The sequence below is a fragment of the Asterias amurensis genome, chromosome 5 (assembly GCF_032118995.1).
Source record: "Asterias amurensis chromosome 5, ASM3211899v1".
Taxonomy (NCBI): Eukaryota; Metazoa; Echinodermata; class Asteroidea; order Forcipulatida; family Asteriidae; genus Asterias; species Asterias amurensis.
The window spans coordinates 2,132,557-2,154,656 of NC_092652.1; the positions used below are offsets into that span (position 1 = coordinate 2,132,557).

At 38.3% G+C, this 22,100-nt stretch overlaps 2 protein-coding genes and 1 long non-coding RNA gene across 8 annotated transcripts in view; all 3 read right to left on the reverse strand.

Annotated features, from left to right (window-relative positions):
• Positions 1-129: 129 nt before the first annotated feature.
• Positions 130-10,488, reverse strand: LOC139936892 (uncharacterized). 2 transcript variants are annotated; one of them, XM_071931701.1, is made up of 2 exons: positions 10,435-10,488; positions 130-7,000 (listed from the first exon to the last, which is right to left on the reverse strand). In XM_071931701.1, the coding sequence occupies exon 2, from the start codon at positions 6,979-6,981 to the stop codon at positions 4,408-4,410; it is 2,574 nt and encodes an 857-aa protein (XP_071787802.1). In that variant the 5' UTR covers positions 6,982-7,000; positions 10,435-10,488; the 3' UTR covers positions 130-4,407. The 2 variants fall into 2 exon arrangements, with proteins under 2 accessions (XP_071787802.1, XP_071787801.1); XM_071931700.1 differs by lacking the exon at positions 10,435-10,488 and adding an exon at positions 10,241-10,417.
• A 1,412-nt stretch (positions 10,489-11,900) lies between these two features.
• The window catches only part of LOC139936957 (uncharacterized), a 47,552-nt gene continuing 37,352 nt past the window's right edge, over positions 11,901-22,100 (reverse strand). For 3 of the 5 annotated variants that reach the window (XM_071931827.1, XM_071931826.1, XM_071931825.1), the window contains one exon: positions 11,901-17,283. In XM_071931827.1, the coding sequence (XP_071787928.1) occupies positions 16,730-17,283 (554 nt within the window). In that variant the 3' untranslated portion in view covers positions 11,901-16,729. The remainder of the gene's footprint in view (positions 17,284-22,100) is intronic. The other 2 variants (XM_071931829.1, XM_071931828.1) reach the window with 2 other exon arrangements.
• LOC139936961 (uncharacterized) lies at positions 17,296-21,182 on the reverse strand. The gene is made up of 3 exons (XR_011786040.1): positions 20,486-21,182; positions 19,550-19,678; positions 17,296-19,015 (listed from the first exon to the last, which is right to left on the reverse strand). It is a non-coding gene; the product is annotated as an uncharacterized lncRNA (long non-coding RNA).

Sequence of the window (22,100 nt, forward strand, 5' to 3'; positions counted from 1 at the left end):
AATTGGAATGAGACTTTTGTGTCTTTTTGTCGAGTGTTGATGGGAATAAAAGACCCTTGTTAATGATGTCACACGCTCGAACAGCACCCTCAATGATGTCAAAGGAAGACCTCGTTAACATAATATTTGGTCCAAGGAAAAAACTAGGAAGATTTTATCCACTACGAGGGCCGACCTACAAATCTACATGTACATACTTTTCAGCTGAAGGATCACTAAATAATTGCATGTGGTTAGTGACATGGAATTAACAACAAAATCAAGATCAAATAGTTGCAGAAGACATTCATTTTCAATTCTAAATACATTAATGTTTTATTACCAAGTTGCTCATTTGTTGCAATTCTTTTAAGCAATGACTATCATACAGCTGTCATAAAAATACACGGTTAGTTTTGAAGTTTTCAACAGGAAATAAATCTAAATTTGTGTTGACCTACAGTCTACTGTATATTCAAATGTAGGATACAAGTTATGAGCAATTTCTTGCTGTTTGTCCAAGAGTGAGCTTCGGCGGACAGCAAAGTAAACCAAATTAGCATAATGCATTGAAGAATATAGAAAAAGAAAGCAAAATATCAAAGTACACTACATATTTAAATAAAATGAATAATTTGTTTGATCAGCTCAGTATTTTCGATCTTGTATGCTGAACACATTTTGTGAATTACTAACAAAAATTGATTAACAAAAAAAAAAAAGACTGGAATTATCTACATAAAAAGCCCAACCTACAAGGAAGTGTTACAAAAAAAACATTACAATGGATTAAGTTATCACACAAGCGCGAGTGGAATACGGAAAAATAAAGCACTTCTGCGTCCCATTAATATGTGACGCAGACACGCTATATTTTCAGTATTTCCACAAGCGCACGTGTGATAGTGAATTTATCTTCAAGTAAACTTGGCGCGTGACATACAACACACAAGACGCAGGTAGTTATATTAGCCGTGCAATAAAGGTTTTTATCACCACTCCATTCTGCGAATCTGATTGGTGGATTAGCGCATACTTGAAGATACTACTTGTTATCACTCTTGCTCCAATTTCCCTTTAAAATTTTCTCCCTTTTGAAAATTGTTGTCATTTCAAAAAGATAATTTCAACATCATTTTCTGATCCAGCAAAAATTGACGTCAACTCCTTGCATTAAAATAGTACATCAGTCTGTTCAGCGATTAGAATCAAAATACAGGGCCCACTTTCAAAGAGCTGCATAAGCAGATCATTATGCTTAAAGTAATTTTCTGCTAAGCGAAAGTACGCAGAACACCAGTCTTAGATTTCAAATTTTACATGGTACTTTGGCTGTACATGTAGGTTACCTTATTCTGGTAAGCAAAATTTGTTGTGGTTAAGCGACTCTATGAAGTTGGGCCGTGACTGGGGCCCAATTTTTATAGAAAACTCTGCTTTCTGCTCAACAAAAACGGACAAGTTGTATGAATAGGCTGGCTGTAGCCTTATATTGGTTAGCACTATACTGTTGTGCTTTGATCGTTTTTTCTGCTTATGCAGTCTATGAAACTGGGCCCAGATCTTACACTTGCTTCTTGGTGAAATCAAGGAATGTGTTTGGTGAAGAGAACCTCTGTGAGGGCCCTTATACAGTACAGTTAATATATTGGCCTTTGTAAATGTAACGTTGATTTACAGGACAAATTATCTGTCTGATGAGAAAACAGCAAAAAACTGTCACCGTGTACTTACTAGGCTTGAAGCAGTGGAAGCAATTTGCCCCTGGTCATTGCCTTGCTGCCCCTTGAAACATTCCAATAAAAAATGCCTTTCCAAAAACATATTATCAAGAACGTTGAACTTGAAAACATTTAGCTAGGTGACAGAAATTGCTATCTCCAAAACTCTGCATTTCAGAAGAAATAGTTTTGCAAGATTTTGAACACCATTACCATAATTATAACTAGTGGGTGTTTGGATGGAAATTAAACCCTTTTTCCAAGGGTCATTACCTTAGTTAGTTTTGACCCTACCTTCCTTTGATCCTGCAAAGGAGCATGAATTACTTATTTTCAAAGATAATTATTCTCCAACTAAATTTACATATTATTTTACCCAATTTAAGGTAAAGTTCTGTAACCTTCAATAAAGACTCTGCTAGGGTCGAAACGTATAGTGTTATTCAAAGGACTTCTTAACACTTCATTACTATTCTACTATTAAGCTAAAACTGACAATTTGGAGGCAAATAACACATTAACTAGGGACACTTCCTAGCCCTAGTGCGATAATATTTGTTAGATGTATGCTTTGCCAAAGTAGCCTTACATTCTAATCTGGTTTTTGTACAAAATTTTATCTTTACAAAATTTGTTTGTTATTGTAAGTTTTTATACACTTTATATACATCAAAATGTGTTCTTAAAATGAAACCATAATACAGCAGATATTTTTTAAACAATCCATGCCTATCACATGACAATAATGAACAGTGTTCTCCGTTAACATTGGTCTGTTGGCCAAATGTCATTTATAACACCTGAGGACCATTGAAACTTCACTCCAAGTGGTCCAGCAGGCTAGTTCAGTGTTGAAAAACATCCTTATTCAAAATGAAATATGGACAAGTGAAAAAGCTGGGGATCGGAGAAATAAAAAGCGAAGTTGTTCTTCTTGCTAGTCACTGACTAAGTTAATGGACAACCCTGATAGATCTTACAATTTTATCCTACCCATCCCCTAATAATCAAAAGACTCAAACTGAGTTACCCGATTTCTGCTCCAAAAGCTTAAGAATGAACGCAATGCTTCTTCTCCCAAACCTACCGATGTCTCGTATGAGAATACATGTAAGTGGCAAGTGAAGATTTTCCATTAAAGTTTAGAATATACAACTTTTAGAACTGGTGAGGGGTTGAGGTGAAGGCAGAGTGGGGAATATTTTATCCAATCACTTTTGCATATTTTGGAGCTCCTGGTAAATGGAGGGGATTTGTTCGTGAGGGGTCTCCAAACTAACTGTTGGCAAAAAGAAACATTTCATTTCTAAGAAAAAAATTTAATTGTGGAATTTGATTCATTTACAAACTTACACAGATTTTTTTGTATGAAATTTCAATAACACCTTAATAGCACTGAGCCAATGATTTGTAACTTGCAAACTTTAACGTCACGTTACACAAAGTCAGTGAACATTCAAACCATCGTGCTGCCATGCATGGAATATGATGTACAAAGACCTTGAACCCATTGTGTTAAAATACATTGAATTTCTAAGAAGAAAAATATCGGCCACAGAAACGACATGTTCTCCACAAGTTTTTGTCAAGTATTTTTTACAAATTATTTTTGTGGTTGAAGCAACTGCGCTTACATGTATTCATCAATAACGTGTAATAACCAATCTCACTATAAAGAACCCTGACAAACAGCGGAATTGAACAATAAATATAACTCACACGAGTGATGTGCTAGGATCTTTTCTCACTCCGACAAAATTCAAAATCATTGTAGATGTAGCTCAGCACTAAAGCTGTTCTAATTATGGTGCTATATTACCTGGCCTCAGTCTTACAGAATACAACATTTCAAAACATGTGGACCTTGGGTTGAATATTGAAAGAAATTGTTTGTCACCCTTCAAAAAAAACCTTTAAAGGCAGTGGACACTTTTGGTAATTACTCAAAATAATTATCGCCATATAGTTTTGTGCTTGTCCAATTGGTGTTAATATGGTAAGCTGGTGACTCAAACTGCTACATAGGAGCCACAGACTCCCAGAGGTACCATAACTTCCAGTCTTGGTGCCTTTCTCACACCTCGGTATGAGCTCCGGCTCCTGGTGCAGTCTGATGTTCGACCTACCAGGCAGGCAAAAAAACATGCTGCTCCAAAAATTGTTGGTCTGTTCGTTCTCGCTGCGTTTCTACTGCGTACGCAGCACGCGGAGCCAAAGCGTATGCAGCACGCGCAGCCAAAGTCGGGGTTTGAGAAAGGCCCAAGCACTGAGTTCATGGGTTTTATCTGGAAAACAGTATAGGAAAACAGTGATTGGAAAACGGTATTGAGCAGAAACCCCATGGCTTGTGTACTGTGGACTTCCACAATCTTTCGGAACTGTGTGGCAAGAGCCATTTAGTAAACTTGGGTAGAAGTGTGTACCAATTGAAGCAAATTTCACTGACTACACAATTGTCAACATTGGTGACCTACTAAAGGAAAATTGTGTCACCTGCAATTTTATGTTGTTGATGCAGTGATGTGCCCTTTTTGTGGGTCTCACTATAAATGATGTGAGAATTGAGAGAGAAGAAAAAAGGTGCTCACTAATACTTTGGTGTTAACTGAAGAAACTTAAAATGTACAATATGTACAGTTCAAATCAAAAACTGTGGAAGTACCGATGTGATACAGGTCAAAGGTTACACGTCCACATTTACCTAGCATTACACAGCACTTATTTGTTCCAGTTTGATTTGTACTTCCTTGAGTTGGATCATTTTTTCTTTCCCGTTGACAGGCTGATCTCCTTCCTCCTTATCTTTGTTAGATGTTTTACTTCTCAATCTCCGACCTTCAACCTTCGCATCTTCAGCATCTGATTGCTGATTGTCGCTGGTGTCTTTGTTAGTTTCGCTAGTATCTTTGTTGTTTTTACTGTCATTGTCTTCTTTAGTTTGAGAGTTGTCTGCTGTAATATTCGCTGGTAATTTCTCCAGCTTCACCGACAAGTTTCCAATCTTCATTGGAGACTTTTTCGCTTCTTCATCTTTGTCACCGTTCTCTGATTTACTGTCTTTGTCACTGGTCTCTGATTTGCTATCTTTGTCGCCGTTCTCTGATTTACTATCTTTGTCACTGTTCTCTGATTCATTGTCTTTGTCACTGTTCTCTGATTTACTGGTGCTTGGTAAATCATCAGTAAGGTCAACCAGCACCTCATCTTCAATCACTATCACTTCATCATCGTCGTCATCATCAGAGTTTTTCTTGTTAGCCCTGCGAAGAGCTTCTCTATCGATTTGTATTATCTCACGTTTGAAATGTCTAGATGTCATTAGACTACTCGTTCGCACTTTGAATGACTCGATCATGGTATGACCACGAGGGCAGCTTTCGATGTGACATGCCATGAGGGTGGGAGACAGGGTGCTGAATTCACACTTCTTGCAACCTAAGAGCATCCGGCCATTATTCACGGTGATCTTCCGGATGTGGTGGACCTTTGGTGCGGAACCCGCCTTGTGAAATGCTATCATGTGATTTGCAAAAGCACCCCCACAGTAGGTGACGTATTTACATAAGGTGCAGGCCATCTTCTTACGGAAGTGATCTCTACTAACATTTGTCGAAGTTCCACACTCGAGGCATCTTAGTGCCCCCTTTGGTCGAATGATTTCCTTCCTTGTCCACAAAGACGGTGCGATCTTAACAGGCATTGGTTTTGACACTGTCTTGGCGTTCTTCTCAGAGGTCGTGTTGATGGCTTGCTTTCCTCTGTAAGGAGCCATCTGGGGGACACCGTTACGATCCTTTTGCCTATGTTGAACATGATCCTTATTAATGTGGTCCTTCAACATGGTGCTGTTCAAAAACATCAGTTTACAGCTTCGGCAGCGGAATAAACCATTCTTCATCGACACGGAAAGATGCGTTTTACAATGGCGCAAGAAAGAGTTGTTGCATCTGATGATACGCACGCAGAAGGGGCACATGAGGGCTTTGCTTCCTTCGTGCTGTTTGGAGAAGTGGCTGACGAGGTCATCATAGAAGGAGGTCATGTAGTTACAGACACCGCAGACGTAAGGCATCTGAAGTTTTGGATGACTCTTGGCGAGATGCTTGACTAACCCACCACTGTCCTCGCATGCTTGCTCACAAATACCGCATCTATGTTTGCAATACATGTGGGCTTTCTCAACGTGCATCTGCAATTGATACGGTGTGGTGAAATGCTTGAAGCAAGAACGGCAATTGACAACGTTATTGACGGAGGAGTTTAGTTGCTGCTCATTGTCCAAGTGATGCTTGATGTGCTGCATGTAGCGAATGTTTGTGGATAACTTCTTGTTACACACATAGCACCGGAAGCTTCCCCTAGGCTTTTCATCATCCCACCACGACCGTCCTTTCTTATACCCATAGTAATTCTTCTCGAAATCTGGCTCGACTGGATCACTATTCAACTTTAACCGTTTAAGGATAGGGCTACTGTCCGGTGGGGCGGATCGTTTCACACCACTAGTGGAACTGACTGTTTGGGTATCAGACTTTCCAGCAGACACATTTACAGATGCAACAGTTACAGGTCTTGTTGAGATGGGATTGGATATAACCTTTGTTGTTACAATCTGACTCAAGGTGGGGCTTTGAATCAACGGAGCTGCTGGCGCGGTGAAACTCCGAATGGCAATAGGTTGTGGATTGGTCCGAGCCACAGTGATGGGTGATGATAAAACCGATGTTCCCATTCTTGGTATAGTTGTAGACTGCGGCGCCATGACAAGCTGGTACCCGGTATTACCAGGTACACTGATAACCTGCATACCTGATAAGTCTGTTCTGCCTGGTACCTGTATGATGGTCTTTTGCCCAATTGAATTGACAGGACTAACGAATTGCTGGAGAGTGGTTCGAGGTTTGGTCACAACAGGGAGAACGCTTTGACCTCCAATCTGTGTCACTATTTGCGCTTGTTGTTGCCAGCTTACACCGGATGATGTCGATACTAAAACTGTCTGTTTCTGCGGCTGAATCTTCTGTTGCAGCGGTTGATTAGAGATGCCATTTTGAACAACGGCATTTCCCTTGGGGGGAACAGCTTGGCTAACGCCTGAACTACCAGAGCTGGATTTGTTATAGGCTTTGTTGTAAGCTTCCACGGCTTTGTTGTACTCGTTCAGTTTCTCTTCATGTTGTGTGTAGATGAGTTTCTGCACGTCTGACAAGACATCCTCGTCGCATATTAGCAGAACGTTTGCCTTGGCAACGTTGGATGTTTGCCGTGTACTTTGAGGCATGATAGTCTATCACTCAGTTCTGTAAGATGTGAAAATAACAAAGAATAGAAAATTATAATCACGATTTTGATTTTGTGAGTTACATCAGCAGTTTACTGACCGCTGCTATAGTTACTCTACTAAGGGCTCTTAAAAAAATATATACATAGACTAAATGATTAAAGTCACCTGGAAGTGGTATTTTGTCAAAATAAAGCTTTTGTCACTAAAATGTTTGTTTTGATGAGTGGAATATGAATAAATAATTAACTAAGGTTAAAAAAATTAGTTTCCATGTTATTTACAAATTTGAAAAAAAGCCTGACCCGAGAGGGCGCTGTTCGTGACGTCAATCGAGGCGCGATGAATCCCATGCAGTGCCAACACAATATAGTGTCACTTGGCGCAAGCTAAAAACATGCCCTCAAAGTTGAAACAATTCCTCGTTTTTTCACGTCAGGCAAATGCTCCTTTAGGTTTGTTACGTCTTTCAGGTACCTTCTTCGACTTCCCGACTAGCTGGAAAAATTGTTAGGATGGCGTCATGTTTTAGAAAAGAACTTTTCTGTTCATGTCAAAATGTGTAGTGTCATGTATTCCGAATTCTCAATGCACGGCGGCTCGAAGTGTTTGCTGGACAGCGCTGGAAAAGACGTCGGACCGGACGACTTTGCAAACTGACCCCATCTTTAGTTGTCTTGCTGCATCCAGCAGCAGTACACCTGGTCAACGTTGGCGGAAAAATGCAAGAAAAAAACTTTTTCGAAACGTAAAACTCACGACTAGGACTTGGATGTACTTGCACGTACGTGTGTTCGATTTCGATCAAGGCAAAGTCTGCCTCGATTGACATCACAAAAGGGGTAGGCGGAGTCACCCCCACACAATGTTATTTATTTTTTTAAACATAAAAATCATTAAAAACAATTAAAAAAAAAAAATATGTTATTGTTCAGAAACATATACTCTACTGAAAGAAAAATTCTATTTCCAGGTGACTTTAATGTATGTCAGTGTTTGTTCTAACTCTGTTCTATCTTCCAAAAGTGTTCCCGCAACTTCAATAGATTCATTACCAAGCAAACGAACAAACAATGACTGGCATTGGGCCAGACATACCGATCTTATCGCCCCCATAAGTTGGGTGTCAAGTCACCAAAATATGGGGAGAAATTTGTGAGAAATGATTCCAAACAAATACAAAAAATCATTTTAAGAAATAGAGGAAACACATCAAAGCTCCCACAAGGGGATATAAATGCTAAACTGGCAACAGCCAATCTCTCTCACACAAACAGTGGTTTAACGTCTATGATTATGAATGCACAAATCAATAAATTGTGATTCAGTAACTAGACGACAACACTTAAATAATTTTAGTCATTGTAAAATCAGCAGTTAGCTGGTAGAAACTGAACTCATAACCACTGTAAGACAGGCTTTTCAGAGCCAACATTCCCCAAAATTAGTTGCGATAACATAACCCTCCTCCCGATGGGAGGAGGGTCCTCCCGATGGGAGGAGGGTTACGTTATCGCAACTACCCCAAAATGAGTTTTCACACATAATATGTTTGCACGAGACGCAAGTTTAATATTTTTATTTATAGTTTCTTCCTAATGCAACCGTGTGATTGGAGGAGAGCTGTTTGAACTCCTCAAAACCAAACTTTACAAAAAAAGTGACAAACAATAAAAATTAATTTAAAACTCGATTTCATTAATCAAATTTTGTTGGAAGTCTACCGTGGGCAAGGGGATCAACAAAATTATTCATGTTTAATTATGGGGCCATTATTGCTGAAGTGGGCCAGGTTTCCAAACTGTGTCATGGGGCCATGCAATAAGTTCAATGGCCTTTTTACTGTGTTCTTTCTCTGTAAAATTTGATACTTATTATCATCAGCTGTATCTCAGATCAATGCAAAGTGGACAATATTTGAAATCTGGGTTGGGCAGCATAATGTATTTTTGTCAGAGTGCTGGGCAAAAATTGTGAGTCCTGGGCAGGCCCGCCCAGCATCGCCCACCGTGGCTACAACACTAATGATCATCGTCAATGCTCGTCGTAACTCTGATGATTCATAATGCAGGATTAAACTGTGGGAGGATTAGGGAGGATTAATCGTTTGGTTACCTGCGCATAAACAGTATTTCTTGCATCGTAGTTTTTAAGCAATTTTCAATTTACTTCACTGGTAAAATATCTTCTGCCAAAAGTTAATAAATAAGTTGCAATGTTTGAAGCTCATGGTCACAACTAGAGTGCGTTTCGGCGACCCAAACCAAGCCCAACTGAGTCAACAAGCACAGTAAGCGGTTGGACTGAACAAGCTCAGCACCGCGGTTCAATATGAAATAACATAGTATCTTATTTACCTCAATAAGGTTTATCGTGATTCAGAAGGCAGATGGGGCAGTTTGCTATGCGATGGGATTCCATGCGATGTATGTTGTCATGCACGACTCACGCAGGCATCGCCTATATCTTTGTATGGGTTCAACGGCGCCCTCTCTTGATATTTTGCTATTCACGAAAAACCTTACTTATAAATGAGATATCCCTTTTGGAAAAATTAGTGAAAAAGTGGTTGCGTCTAAAAAAAAAGTTATAAAATCCTAATTCGCTAGAAAAATATATTTAAAAAATTGCCAAAACATTAATTTTAATTTATTAATTAATTTATTTTATTTTAAAATTGTTGTAAAATACCACTGACCACCAGTACGGTGAGAACAAACACTGAAAAATCGAAGGATTTTGTGTATTGGAAAGATTGAGAGGGTAACAAGAGGGCAATTTTTTTTTAACAAGTTAAAAAAAAAACCAGATAGGGCCTATTGAGATAGTGATTTAATTATTTCAGTCAGGTGCCTTCCACATCCACAGTCCAACAAGCAGCAGACCGAGATTGTCAGAGTCTGGGAGACAAAAACGTCCCCCAACCAACAAAAACAGCCAACACACAAAACCGCACATCTGACTGTTAAGTGAAAATATACTGACAGACACTGACAAAATCTAACTAAACATTCGAAAAGAAGACAGAAAAAGACAGACCAAAATAATCACGGCCGAAATCCAAGATGGCGCTTGGTTTTTTCTGCGCAGCAGTTCATGCCTGCGCTGCACCTGCTCTGCATGCAAAACGCTAACGTCTGGCCGTTCCCGATCCCATCTCAAAACTAGACACTCGGTCGACACAGTCGTCCAGTGCACAATAACCTATCGTTTAAAACTTAAGTTTCTACACATTACACCAAAACAGCAGTACACTTACGATCAACTCGAGAACAATGGAGACACAAGGGGCCGAGACTGGCGTACACAAGTCTGGAACAATTCGGGGGAATGTGAGAAAAACTTGACGTTGATTACCATCTGAAATGCCAACATTTACTTTGTCCACAGTACACCACACGTCACACACACACACCGAGTACAATGCGTACACACAAACGACCGCGCTCTTACTTCATTGCATGAGGTCGAACCAGCAGCAGACCGGTCACCAAGTTTGTACATTAGGAATTCATTGCGCTGCTTACCGAGTACCAGCTATTGTAATTAATGGCGCCCAATATTGCGTCAATTATTTTGTACGCAAAACCTAAGGATGGATTTCTCACCAGATGCACGTCACGAGGGCGGGCTGGAAACCTCCAATAGAAAAGCGAGCTGGCGCGTACCCTTTTATGAATATTCATTATTACGGTGATATCATCCAATAGGAGGCCGTCCCTGACGAATCACAATGGGCATCTGCTGCTGCACCATAAAGGTCACCATTTCCGTTTAGTGTCAGGAGTGTCCCCTAGTTCCATTGCAGTTCCATGGTGCGTGGTTCGTATTTGTAGACCTATCAAACGGGATGGAAAAGCAACTGAAATATTCACGGCGGTTTTTGAGCGTATGAAAGCTCCCAAAGCCCCAACCCCCACAAAAACCACGACACACGCATTAAAGAAGTTTCTGTGAGGTATCCGATCTGGACAGTTTACACATGTACAGGAGATCGAGATGTACAAATATAAGGGGTTTTTTTTGCGGGTTCCTTTACACATGAATGACGCATTTATTTTCCCCGGACAAAAGCAACTAATGCTGAAATAACTAGTTTGCCAGTCTAATGACAGGTAGCACAAAATCATGACGCTCCATGCGAAAAATGGCACCTTTTGGCATCATCAGTCACATGGTCACATTATGCCTACGCGTTTCAGAAGTGTAGGGTAAAAACCGAATACATGTACATGCAAGCGGTTTCGTGACACTACTTCCAGTTCAGCGGTTCAGTTCCTACCGTGCCACCCGGGGCCACTGATGTACATTCACATGATAAAATAACCCGTTTGATATCATATGGACACTTTAGTTTGTGTGTGTCATACTCATTACATGTATTTTCCACATATAAATGCAAGAGTTATAAGCTAGTAGCTGAACGTTTGAGATGCACCCACTTGTTCCCAATGTTTGTAATAACAATCTCAACAATTAAAGTAAAAAAATAATTTTCTTTTGAGTTTTTTATGTACAAATCTTGTGCCTTCAGAAAGTCATGGCTCTTTGTAAACAAATGGTGATGTCACAGGTTAAAGTTCATACTTATATGGCTTGGTTTATTTGAGTTGAGCGAAGTAGGCCTTAAACGCACTAATAATAAAAACTGGAAAGTACCGGATGTGGAACTACTTTTGGTAAAGAATATCTTTCCGCCGTACGCATGCGCGAACGCGACGGTGAATGTAGTAGACTTGCTACCAGTCTGTTTAAATTCCCGTCACAACGCAATTCTATACGTTTTTGAGTATGCTTGGTCAACAATAGTTTTACCCGATGTGTGCAAAATTCATGCTGCACTCCCACATAGTTATTGTTTTGAAATGTTTTAACAATATAGAGGACACATAATAGTTGTTCTTATGAGAAGCATGTAGCTTTATTTCAAACAGAAAATCAAGTTTAAAATAATTTGAAAATAATTTTACATGACACTGAGGAGATATCCATCAGCCGTAATTATAAAAGTCCACACTACTTCTTCGTTTGAAGCTCAGCAAAATCATTCAAATATATGATATTTCAGTCGGCACCGAGTGGCGTCACCACCAAAGGGGGGCTGATGGGATGGTATCCCCGGGCCTCAGAACCTCTCAACCCCCTTGTCCCGATCCCAAAAGAGATTGAAATGCAAAATATAAATGATTCGATATCTCTTCCCCACTAGCTTATGCCGGCCGCAATTTGTTTTCTTACGCACAATAGAATGCCATCCTCAAACAATTTCCTGATGTTTTTTTTACGGATTCCCTTTTTAAAATCGATTGTGAAAAGCAAGTGGCAATTTCGTAGTGCAGAACAACACATTTCCCCCCGCCCCGCTTCCATAAACTGGTTACGCCACTGAGTGACCATTGTTATTGTCCCTCATTGTCTTAGAGCACCAGCTCGATTGTCAGCATACGGTATACAATAATTGCATTAACGTTCTAGTACAAGAATTATCAACATTAAATATAATAAATGTACAACCATATTGCATTTAAGGTACCACCTGATTCTTATTAACTTATTGGTAAAGTCAATGGTTATAGGCATTTTGATTAACAATCGTCCTCATAAGAGTAATTATCTATTACAAAATGTACATCTGTTTGTGATGACAATGACCAACATTGAAGTTTGTGAATATAGTGCTACATATAAGAGCGATAAATTACTCACCCACACACCCAACAATTAATGAATTCTGCATATTCCGGTTGGTAACTTTGAACATATAGTTTTTAATCTGATCTTATGGCGCAAAGTGATAAAACGGTTGTTTAAGTTATTCTTGTACAATGCGTTGATTATTTTAATTGATTTCAAATTTTCCTGTGCGGACGTAATATCACTTTCATTACCCGTCAGTCACTGTGGGCATCGGCTGATATTACCTTACAATGGCAATTTTTACCTTAAAATGACAATCTAACATGTTTTTTTTACACAACTTTCTCTGTACCCATGAAAGAGGTATATTAATACCAACACCAGTTTTACATTAACCCTATATATATTACTCGATTCTCAGCACTATATTATTTCGAGTGCTTTTGTATGCTAAAAGGCACATAGCCGGTATATCAACGAAAGCGACCTGCCAGCTTAGGCCGGGGACCTAAAGAAAATGTGAGGCGCTCGACCTCGACTCGCTTGCCGATAGCCGGTGTCGCATGCAATTATGTCCTCTATGCAATACTACCCGGAGGACATTATCGCATATGCAATAATGTCTGCCGGACGGTTTTGCATATGCAATCGTGTCCGCACGGACGCTGCTGCATGTCCGCCCAGACACATTCAATTTGCATAAAAAATAGGCAGTTATGTCCGCTCCCGTGCAAAACCTTTGCATGCAGTAAATTAAACGCCATTGGTCGACGGAACACGTTCGCAATTTTTTACAAGCTAAGTGCATGTCATGAATGACATGGGAAATGTTCGGTCGTTGGGTACAGCCATCCATGTACATGTCCGCCAGACGGTTTTTGCGTAGCCCCGGACACGATTGCATATGCAAAAGTGTCCGGAGCGGACAGTATTGCATGGCGGACACAGTTGCATCTGACACCGGCCTGCCGATCGAACCCCATCATTGCTGCCAGCTGAGGACGGCTAAACCAGGCGTCATATTGGCCCTTGGAAAAACGTAGGACATTACTATCGAGTACCGGGTAAAAGTGCCGACCTAACCCTACATAATATCTATAGACTTAACATAAATAATTCTAATGCTTTTTAGCACTTTTGCCGATACCTCCAAGGGACCCCAACATCAGAAATAAGACTCAAATTAGAGCATAATGCAAGGAGTTTGTAAAGAATTAGTGAAACGATTTGTTTTTATTGTATGTATTTGCACTTAACCGATGATACAAATTAAGGAAAAATATACCACGTTTGAAGATTTAAAGATTGCATTAAAACTATTTTGTATCTAAAAACTTTATTTCTAAACTTTTCATCACCACTCAGTTTAGTAAAGCAACTTATTACTGTCCGATGCTAAGTTCAAATAAGCGATGTGTCATTTAGATTTCCAAAGTTATACGTAAAAGCACTGCAATAAACTGGATTTAGGCTCCCATAAATTGCTTCTCTGCACCCGGGAGTATTAGCAAGCTTATCCTTTACTTTAACTTCGCGCAAATTATATGATGAGGTTTTTAATGTCAGCAATAATTTGTATAGCACAATTTTAACAAACATTTAAATGCAAGAAAGGGCAACTACCAAACGTCCTTAATCCACCATTTTGAGTCTCGTAATTTGTAGCAGTTTCACGAAGTGACATATTGCTTGAAATATACATTTTTTTTTCACAAATTGCAGTGATGTCATAACATGTTATCAACGATATTTGTATCAATTCACGTTTTGTTTGGTTACAGTAATGTCATTTGACACTCAAAGTTTTTAACCTAGAGAAACTTTCTTATCCTTTAAAAAATCATTTTCAAACACTGTAAAGAATTTTTAATTTCAAACAAAGAAATAAAATTGAAACTGCGACGTTGAAAACTTAAGCCACGTCAATGCCTCCACACGCAGCTTTACCACTGTGATGTTGCTTCGTGAAAACTACAACAAAATAAGCACATTTCTTTAAAACGAATGGCCATACATCTTATCAGGATCAACTCATATAATTTAAAGCTGCCATCATATTTTGTTTACTTATCTTACACTAAAATAAAGCTTTTCTGGAAAACCAAGATATTTTTAACATCTATTTACAACAATATAGTACTCTTTATATTTACCTGTTTACTATTTTGAACCGAAGCTGTACATAAGTGATTAGGAATTTCATAAGATTAAAGGAACAATTACTTTCAGAAGTACTTTTTCAATCTTTGTAAATTTTTATATAAAAATATCGGTACTTTTATGCATGGAAATAAATTTGACATTGGTTTCTAACATTTTTTGCTTTTTGACCCTTTTTTGTCTGAGTAATGAACAACCCAACACCTTTACCTCATCACCACTATGTAATTTCTATCAAAACCACAATATTTAATATTTTCTCATGAATTCATCTTAAAAAAAAACTATCACAAGGTAATATAGAAACCGTTCATGTAAAGATAAAGTTAAAAATAAAAAATAAATAACAACACATAATCACAAAAACATGATGATTCAATTATGCAGATCTCACAAAACAACATTTAGAGCTGTATTACTTTTCAATATTTATAACTGCAAGAAATGTAAATTGCTCAAACTATTTAAAATTTTACATAAATTAATCTTTACATAACGAACTTCCTTAGCTTTTTGCTTACAGGAAATAAAAATTCTACTTTGACAATTTAACTCACAGTATGCTTAGTTAAGCAAGCACTTTATGGCGCAAAAAAATTGCAGACTTCTGTGTTGTTGCAAATTTTTAAAGTTGAAAGTAACTGCTAATGAAACAAATTTACCAAAGCAATAGCCACAGCAATAATTACAGCCAGAGACACAACTAGCCAGAGCCATAGCCATAACGAAAGCTGTTCATGTAGACGTGGAATCAAAGGGGCTGTGTTGTAATGAGCAAAACAGGCTGGACATAGAATTATTAACTCTCACCCAGTTACAGCACAAAAGCTCTCCATAGATATGATACCAAGGGACAGCCAGCGAGTGGGCGAGAGACTAGCCTTGGCTACTTTGGTATTATAATACAGCACAGATGAAGATACCTATTATTAGGCTAGGTGAGACTTCATAATTCGATGTACTGTACATTATTAATTTTGGTTCTAGAGCAGTGTCTTACCAACTAGACTATAGTCTAGTTGGTAAGACACTGCTCTAGAATTGCAAGGGTCGTGGGTTCGAATCCCACCCGAGTAACATGCCTGTGATATTTTTTCACAGGACTCGGGAAAGTACTGAGTATACAGTGCTAACACACATCGGTGTATGGGTAAAAACCAAAATTAATATTCTTTATCCCCGATGCAAATTTAACATCTATTGTACTGTACATTCACACGCCTGCTTTGACCAAGACAACACAGACCCTTTAAATTTGGTCCCACTAATTGTATAAAATAAAAACAAGACGGCTGCCCAAAATATTTTTTAAATGTTTAAAACCATGTACACTCCTCCTGTGTGACCAATGTCACCCACACTGTGATTTTGTGTTGAATGATAACTATGCCATTCTGCAATTTAATATCATGAGATGAATGCATCTGCCAGTACACAGCTAGTTATTGTATGGATTTTAATATGTTTTCTTTTAATTGTTCAGCGCCCAGGAGCATGTTTACATGGATAGGCACTATATAAATTTCCATTATTATTATTATTATTATTATTATTAGTTATATGGACAGTTGTGCCGCCCTACAAAAACCAGTAAAGTTTAATGGTTTTAAAGAGTTGATCAACTCACTGAGAAATGTTAGCAAAACGTTAATCCGGAGGTCGTTGGTTCGAATCCCACTCTAGTCAATTCTTTGTTCAACCCCAAAAATAAAAAAATAGGAAGGTAAAATAAGCTAGAGTTTATAGCAATAATGTGATAGTTTCTAAGGATGCATAACAATCCTACACAGTATATCAAAAAGGTACCAACAGTTTTTTTTTTTTTTTTTTGCAATAACGTATTTTAGATAAAGCATAAGTTCTCTAAGGTGTGGTTGTCCATAATTTACAAAATGTACACGCAAAACTAAATTTGAGACACAACTTTATTGCACTGGTACGTTACTTCAAGTCATCTTTTCCCAGACTGTTTACGTTTGTGCCGTTGTATGTGGGTGCCCGAAGGTGTTCTCCTTGTTTCTTCAAGATCAACTGTCTCTAATGGATGATGAAGGTAATGACGATGCTGCTCCCCAGGATGATAACGAGGAAGAGGATGAAACTCTTCATCGTACTCAAGATCTTGGTGAAGATCATGACACCTCACATCCTCCACAGTGTCTTCATCCTTAAGATTGTTCTCTCCCCCGCCAGCTTCCTCCTCCTCGTCTTCTTCCCCTCCTTCCTCATCCCCATCATCCTCGATATCACCAAACATATCATCTTCTATATAATCACTACTATCAAAATCTTCAAAATCCTTGGCCCGCTCCTTAGAGAGAGCAGACAAGGCAAAGTTTCCACGTCTCAGCTGCATTGAAACCCTCCTCCTTGCTGCTCGTGAGGTTGGACAGTACAGCATCTCATCGATGTACTCCTCGTCATGGTGTGTTGTGTCATAGTCTGGGCCCATTGTGTAGCAGCTTCCCGATTCACTTCCACTTCTTCCCCGGCCTCTTATCCACCCTGGGGTTCAAGGAAGAAATCAAGGTATCGAGAATAAATAAGTAACTTCTCATGAAGGAAGAAATCAAGGTATCGAGAATAAATAAGTAACTTCTCATGAAGGAAGAAATCAAGGTATCGAGAATAAATAAGTAACTTCTCATGAAGGAAGAAATCAAGGAATCCAGAATAGATAAGAATTTTCTCATGAAGGAAGAAATCAAGGTATCCAGAATAAATAAGTAACTTCTGATGAAGGAAGAAATCAAGGTATCGAGAATAGATAGACCGTGGGATGATCATCAAAAAGGGCTCTAGTTTTCGAGTTTTGTGGTCTACCCTCTGCAACTACCTGAAGTTTTCCCCAGATGTTCTTATGGTAGTCCTGAATAACATGTGAAAGTCGTCAAGGGCAAAACTTGCACAGTAATGAGTTATTTTAATTAGAAAATAATTATAGAAAAATAGCGCCGTCTATTGGTCAAAACTGGAGAACTATGCACAAACTCTATGGGCAAATCACCAAGTGCACAAACGAATGGGGAAAATATACTGGCTTATTTATTTTGCTTTCATTTACAGGTTTTCAGCTCTTTTCTCCCAGATTAATTAATTATTTAAAATCCCTGGACATCAATCATTTCCCCAATTGAGTTATTTCAATTGTTTCAAATTAATGTCACTAACAAACTTTCTGGGCCTCATTTTGGTCATTTACTAAGTTTTCAGAGCTTAGACAGGCCTTAATTAAATTGTAATCGATTGAATGAATGAACTTGACAAAAAAAGGATATTGTTGACATTAAGATTTTTTTAATTTCTTCTCTTCATATCATGACACATTTCTAGGACAATACTCATTGTTATCATGATGAATTATGTTACTTTCTTGAAAAGGCCCTTTTAAATTCCCCCAAACAATTCAATTTAAAACAATAATAAATCCGTTGATGTGCCGTATAACCTATGCCTGGCGTATCCCCAAAAAGTCTTGACGTATTCTCACGTATCCACCTGTAACATACATAACTTCATTTTAAGTTAGTGATACGCTATCAATTCATTAGTCATACGCTTTGTATACGTTCAGTACGCTATGGATGCGATTCTGGGAAGTTGGGCACTCTTGAACTTTTAAAATGCTCGAACTAGTTTCTGTTGGCCTATACGCCGGCATACGTTAAGGCGATACACCATGGTGTGACAGGGCCGTTAACAATTTCAAAGATATAAAGATTTTACAAAATTGAATGAAAATAATATAAATCTAGTTCCCAAACTGTCTTTCTGGTACCACAGTAACTGATGGGTTAATTCAATTCTCAAATCAATTGTTCCACATTTATTTTAAGGTTTATATTTTGGTAAGCCAAAAGCTTACTTTTTACACATTGTACTTGTGCAGAATTCTCTTCTTGTTTTTTCTACTTTTCTATTGAAAATGATGATTCAGACAACATTTTGTTTAAATTATTTATCATCAGAATAAACATCCCCGTCCGAGTCCTTTGAAGCCACTCCACAACTGGCACAAAAGCATAGGTCTGTGCAGGGGAAACTGATTTGTTGACAGGAACATCTTCTGTGTGATATTTTCCTTTACATACTTTCTTCTTCAATCTGCATGATACACTGTTCGGGGAGCATGTTCAGCTGAGGCGTTTCAGAATCACCAGTGTCAGAGCGTAGCAACCTTTTGATCGTGGTTCACCTTCAGTTGTCTCGTTGCTAATGGCATCACTATTCTCGCGTTCTGCAAGCGAATTATAAAAGCATACTCGATGACTGAACAGACAGTACACAAAATAAAAACAATTTGTAGGAAAAGCAAACATGTACAGTTTTGGTGAAGGTAGATCAACTCATTGTTCCTTAATTGTAGTACACATCCAATCCAAAGTTTATTTAGGCAGTATGAATTTCTCATATCCAAGTGGCATGCCCTTATACCCTAGTCAACTTGTGCCCAACTACTAAAGGTCAATCCATACAAAACGTATGATAAAGAGCACTGGAAAGCTTTTGATATAAAGAGGACATTTTTACCCAATACTTTGAACTTTTCATTATCTTGTAGCAAATTCTTGCAAAAATTTACACAGATTTATATATAGATTTTGTTATTTAATAGGGATACTGGTCCTGTTCACAAATACCAACAGTTAACCATATATTCATTTGAGTTTTTTCTCTCGTTTTCCTGAAAACAAAAGAAAAAAAGGTTAGAAGGTTACGCACAGTATTTCTTCTGGTGGACGAGAGTAATGAACAAGTTATTTTTTTTTACCTTCAATTTTTGTTCTTCTTTAGCTCTCTCAGATTAGTTTCTGCCTTTCTTTGTTTCTCCTACTACCTGCACGCTTCACTGTCAGCGAAAAGTGTTGATATACCACTAACCCAGAGCGGACATGTCATACTGAAAAGAAAAGAAATACAAATAAATGAGGGATAACTTTCCGTATGGCGCCACCACTTTTTCACTCATTTTTAGAAAAAGGGATATATCAATCAGGTAAATTAGATACTATATTATTTTATTTCGAATGAAAAAGTGGTGGCGCCATACAGAAACTTTTCCTAAATGAGGCCCTAGTTTACTCATCTTATTTGAAAACAAAATTAGGCTTGTTCCCCTTAGTTTAAATACAACATTTTAATTTTAATACCACATCTCAAAGAAATCTGGTTGTTTGCCTCTAGAATTTTAAGAATAAAGATGGGGATGTTATTTATTATTATTCAAGCATACTTCATCACGTGATTAGTATGGGGGTCTTGGGGTACGTGTATGTACCCTTGCCCTTCCTCCACTTCAGTGTTTTAGTTTAGTAAGTAAGGGCCAATTTAATTTTTCCTGAATCGTGTACATTTTTAATCGGCCTAGTGCATTGAATATTTAATGTTTTTTGATTTTTCATACTGTAGTCTGTACATGTAATTGTAATTACTAATTGTAACAGTGCATGTATGAATATGATGTATGTTTTTTGTTATTAATTCAAGTATTAAGTAAATAACTAAAACCGATGTGTGTCATCATCATGATTCATCACCAAAATGTGTATCCTCATCATGTGATCGTGACTCTGATTTCGTTTCATATATTTGAGAGATCGGAGCATTTCATTTTGTTTAACTTCATGACTTGACAAAAAAAAATGATTAACTGCTTTGCTTCGAATTGAAGCACAACTTATTCTGGAAAGAAATGTTGCCTAAATACCTTCAACTTCCACTAGTACATCCACGGTACTCCAACCAGCAGCTGCCGCTGTGCTTTCTGGTGAAATTGGATCGGAAGGTCTTGTCTTTTGTAGGTCGCTGTCATGTCATCATCCATGGCGTCCAAGCATACACATTTTCACATGTCATGATGATCATGATGTTTTTCCTAACCACTGCTGGGCCAACGAACTCCTGCCAGCGATAACTATTTTCCCGAACTAGCTCGGATTAAATTTATGTTGTTTTCATGTAACATAAAACGAGCCGATCTTCGCAACTTTCTTCCCTTCACACAGGACGAAGTTTCCTGAGAAGCGTAGACGACATCTTTCTGAAATCCTTCTCGAAACCACGGCTTCGGCTCCGCATGCTAGCTTGGCCCCGCGGTTGTTTTGGCAATTGTGCGTACTTTGCGTACGCGCTCAGTCAGGGTTTCAGACGAGATAAGGGAACCTGAAGCTGAATCCAACGCAGGCGCCGTCGTTTCGAAAAGGGCCACAAAACCACAGGACTTCGAAACAAGCTCTTTCATTGGTCCACACATCCGCATGCATGTCATATGCGCTATGATTGGCCGAGCTTATAAGTCATCTATTTTTTTGTTGCACGTTCAGCCATTTATTCTCGCTGTATTATTGTGCTTCATTTCGCGAATAAATCCATACTGTGCAAGTTTTGTGCTTGACGACTTTTTTTGGGTGGTAAGTTGAATTTTCTTCAAATTGTTAGACCAAATGTAAGTAGTTGTGTAGGGTAGAGCACTGAAAAGCAGAATTTGGAGCATCATCCCACGGTCTAAGATAAGTAACTTCTCATATCAGTCAAGGAGTTAACATCTTATTTGTGGTTTTGTTACTGTGATTGAAGAATAACGTAAAATAGGATTAGCTGTTCCAAACTGCTTACCAAACAAAAGGGCCTACGGTTTAAATGAAAAACGAAAAACGAAAATACAGTTTCAACCCTAGCAGAATCTTTCTTGAAGGCTAAAAAGAGAAAGACTATGCTAGGGTTGAAACCTAAGGCCACTAACTATTTTTTTGAAGTAAATCTTAAGATTGTTTTAATGTCAATTCATTTCTAATGGAGAGGTAGGAAAGATTTTGTCCATAGTGTATATGACTGGAATTTTATCTATGTGAGGGCAAGGCCATTTTCATTTTGCAATGTGCACTTTTAGAGTCTTTAAGTCTATCGGAAGCTTTTGAAGGGGTACCAGTCAGGGCACAACCAGGGCAGTGGCAATGACCTCAGTGTCTGAAGTTTCAATTATTTTGTTGATGTTGATATTGGGAATATTGTGAGTGAACCAGGGATCTGATAAAGGCAATGAAAAGATGATTAATATCGTTTTCTTTGTATTTTAAAATGCCATTATCTCAAAGGAAGTTCAATACAAACAAAAAAATTCCAGAAAAATGTGAAGTTCAACTGATTCAAATTTCAAAATATTATTGTTGCAATTTACTTGTATACAGCACTAGTTTGACATACAAATAAATTAGAGGCATGCAGAGTAGCAGAGTTCAGTCCTATTTGGTATATATAAAAAAAAAAAGGTTCAATAAATTTAATGTGCAAGTATAAAGAAAATCAAGTATCGGTCGAGTTGG

Bases quoted from the DNA above. Each gene is read 5' to 3' on its own strand.
- LOC139936892 (XM_071931701.1), bottom strand. From the start codon at position 6,981: ATGCCTCAAAGTACACGGCAAACATCCAACGTTGCCAAGGCAAACGTT.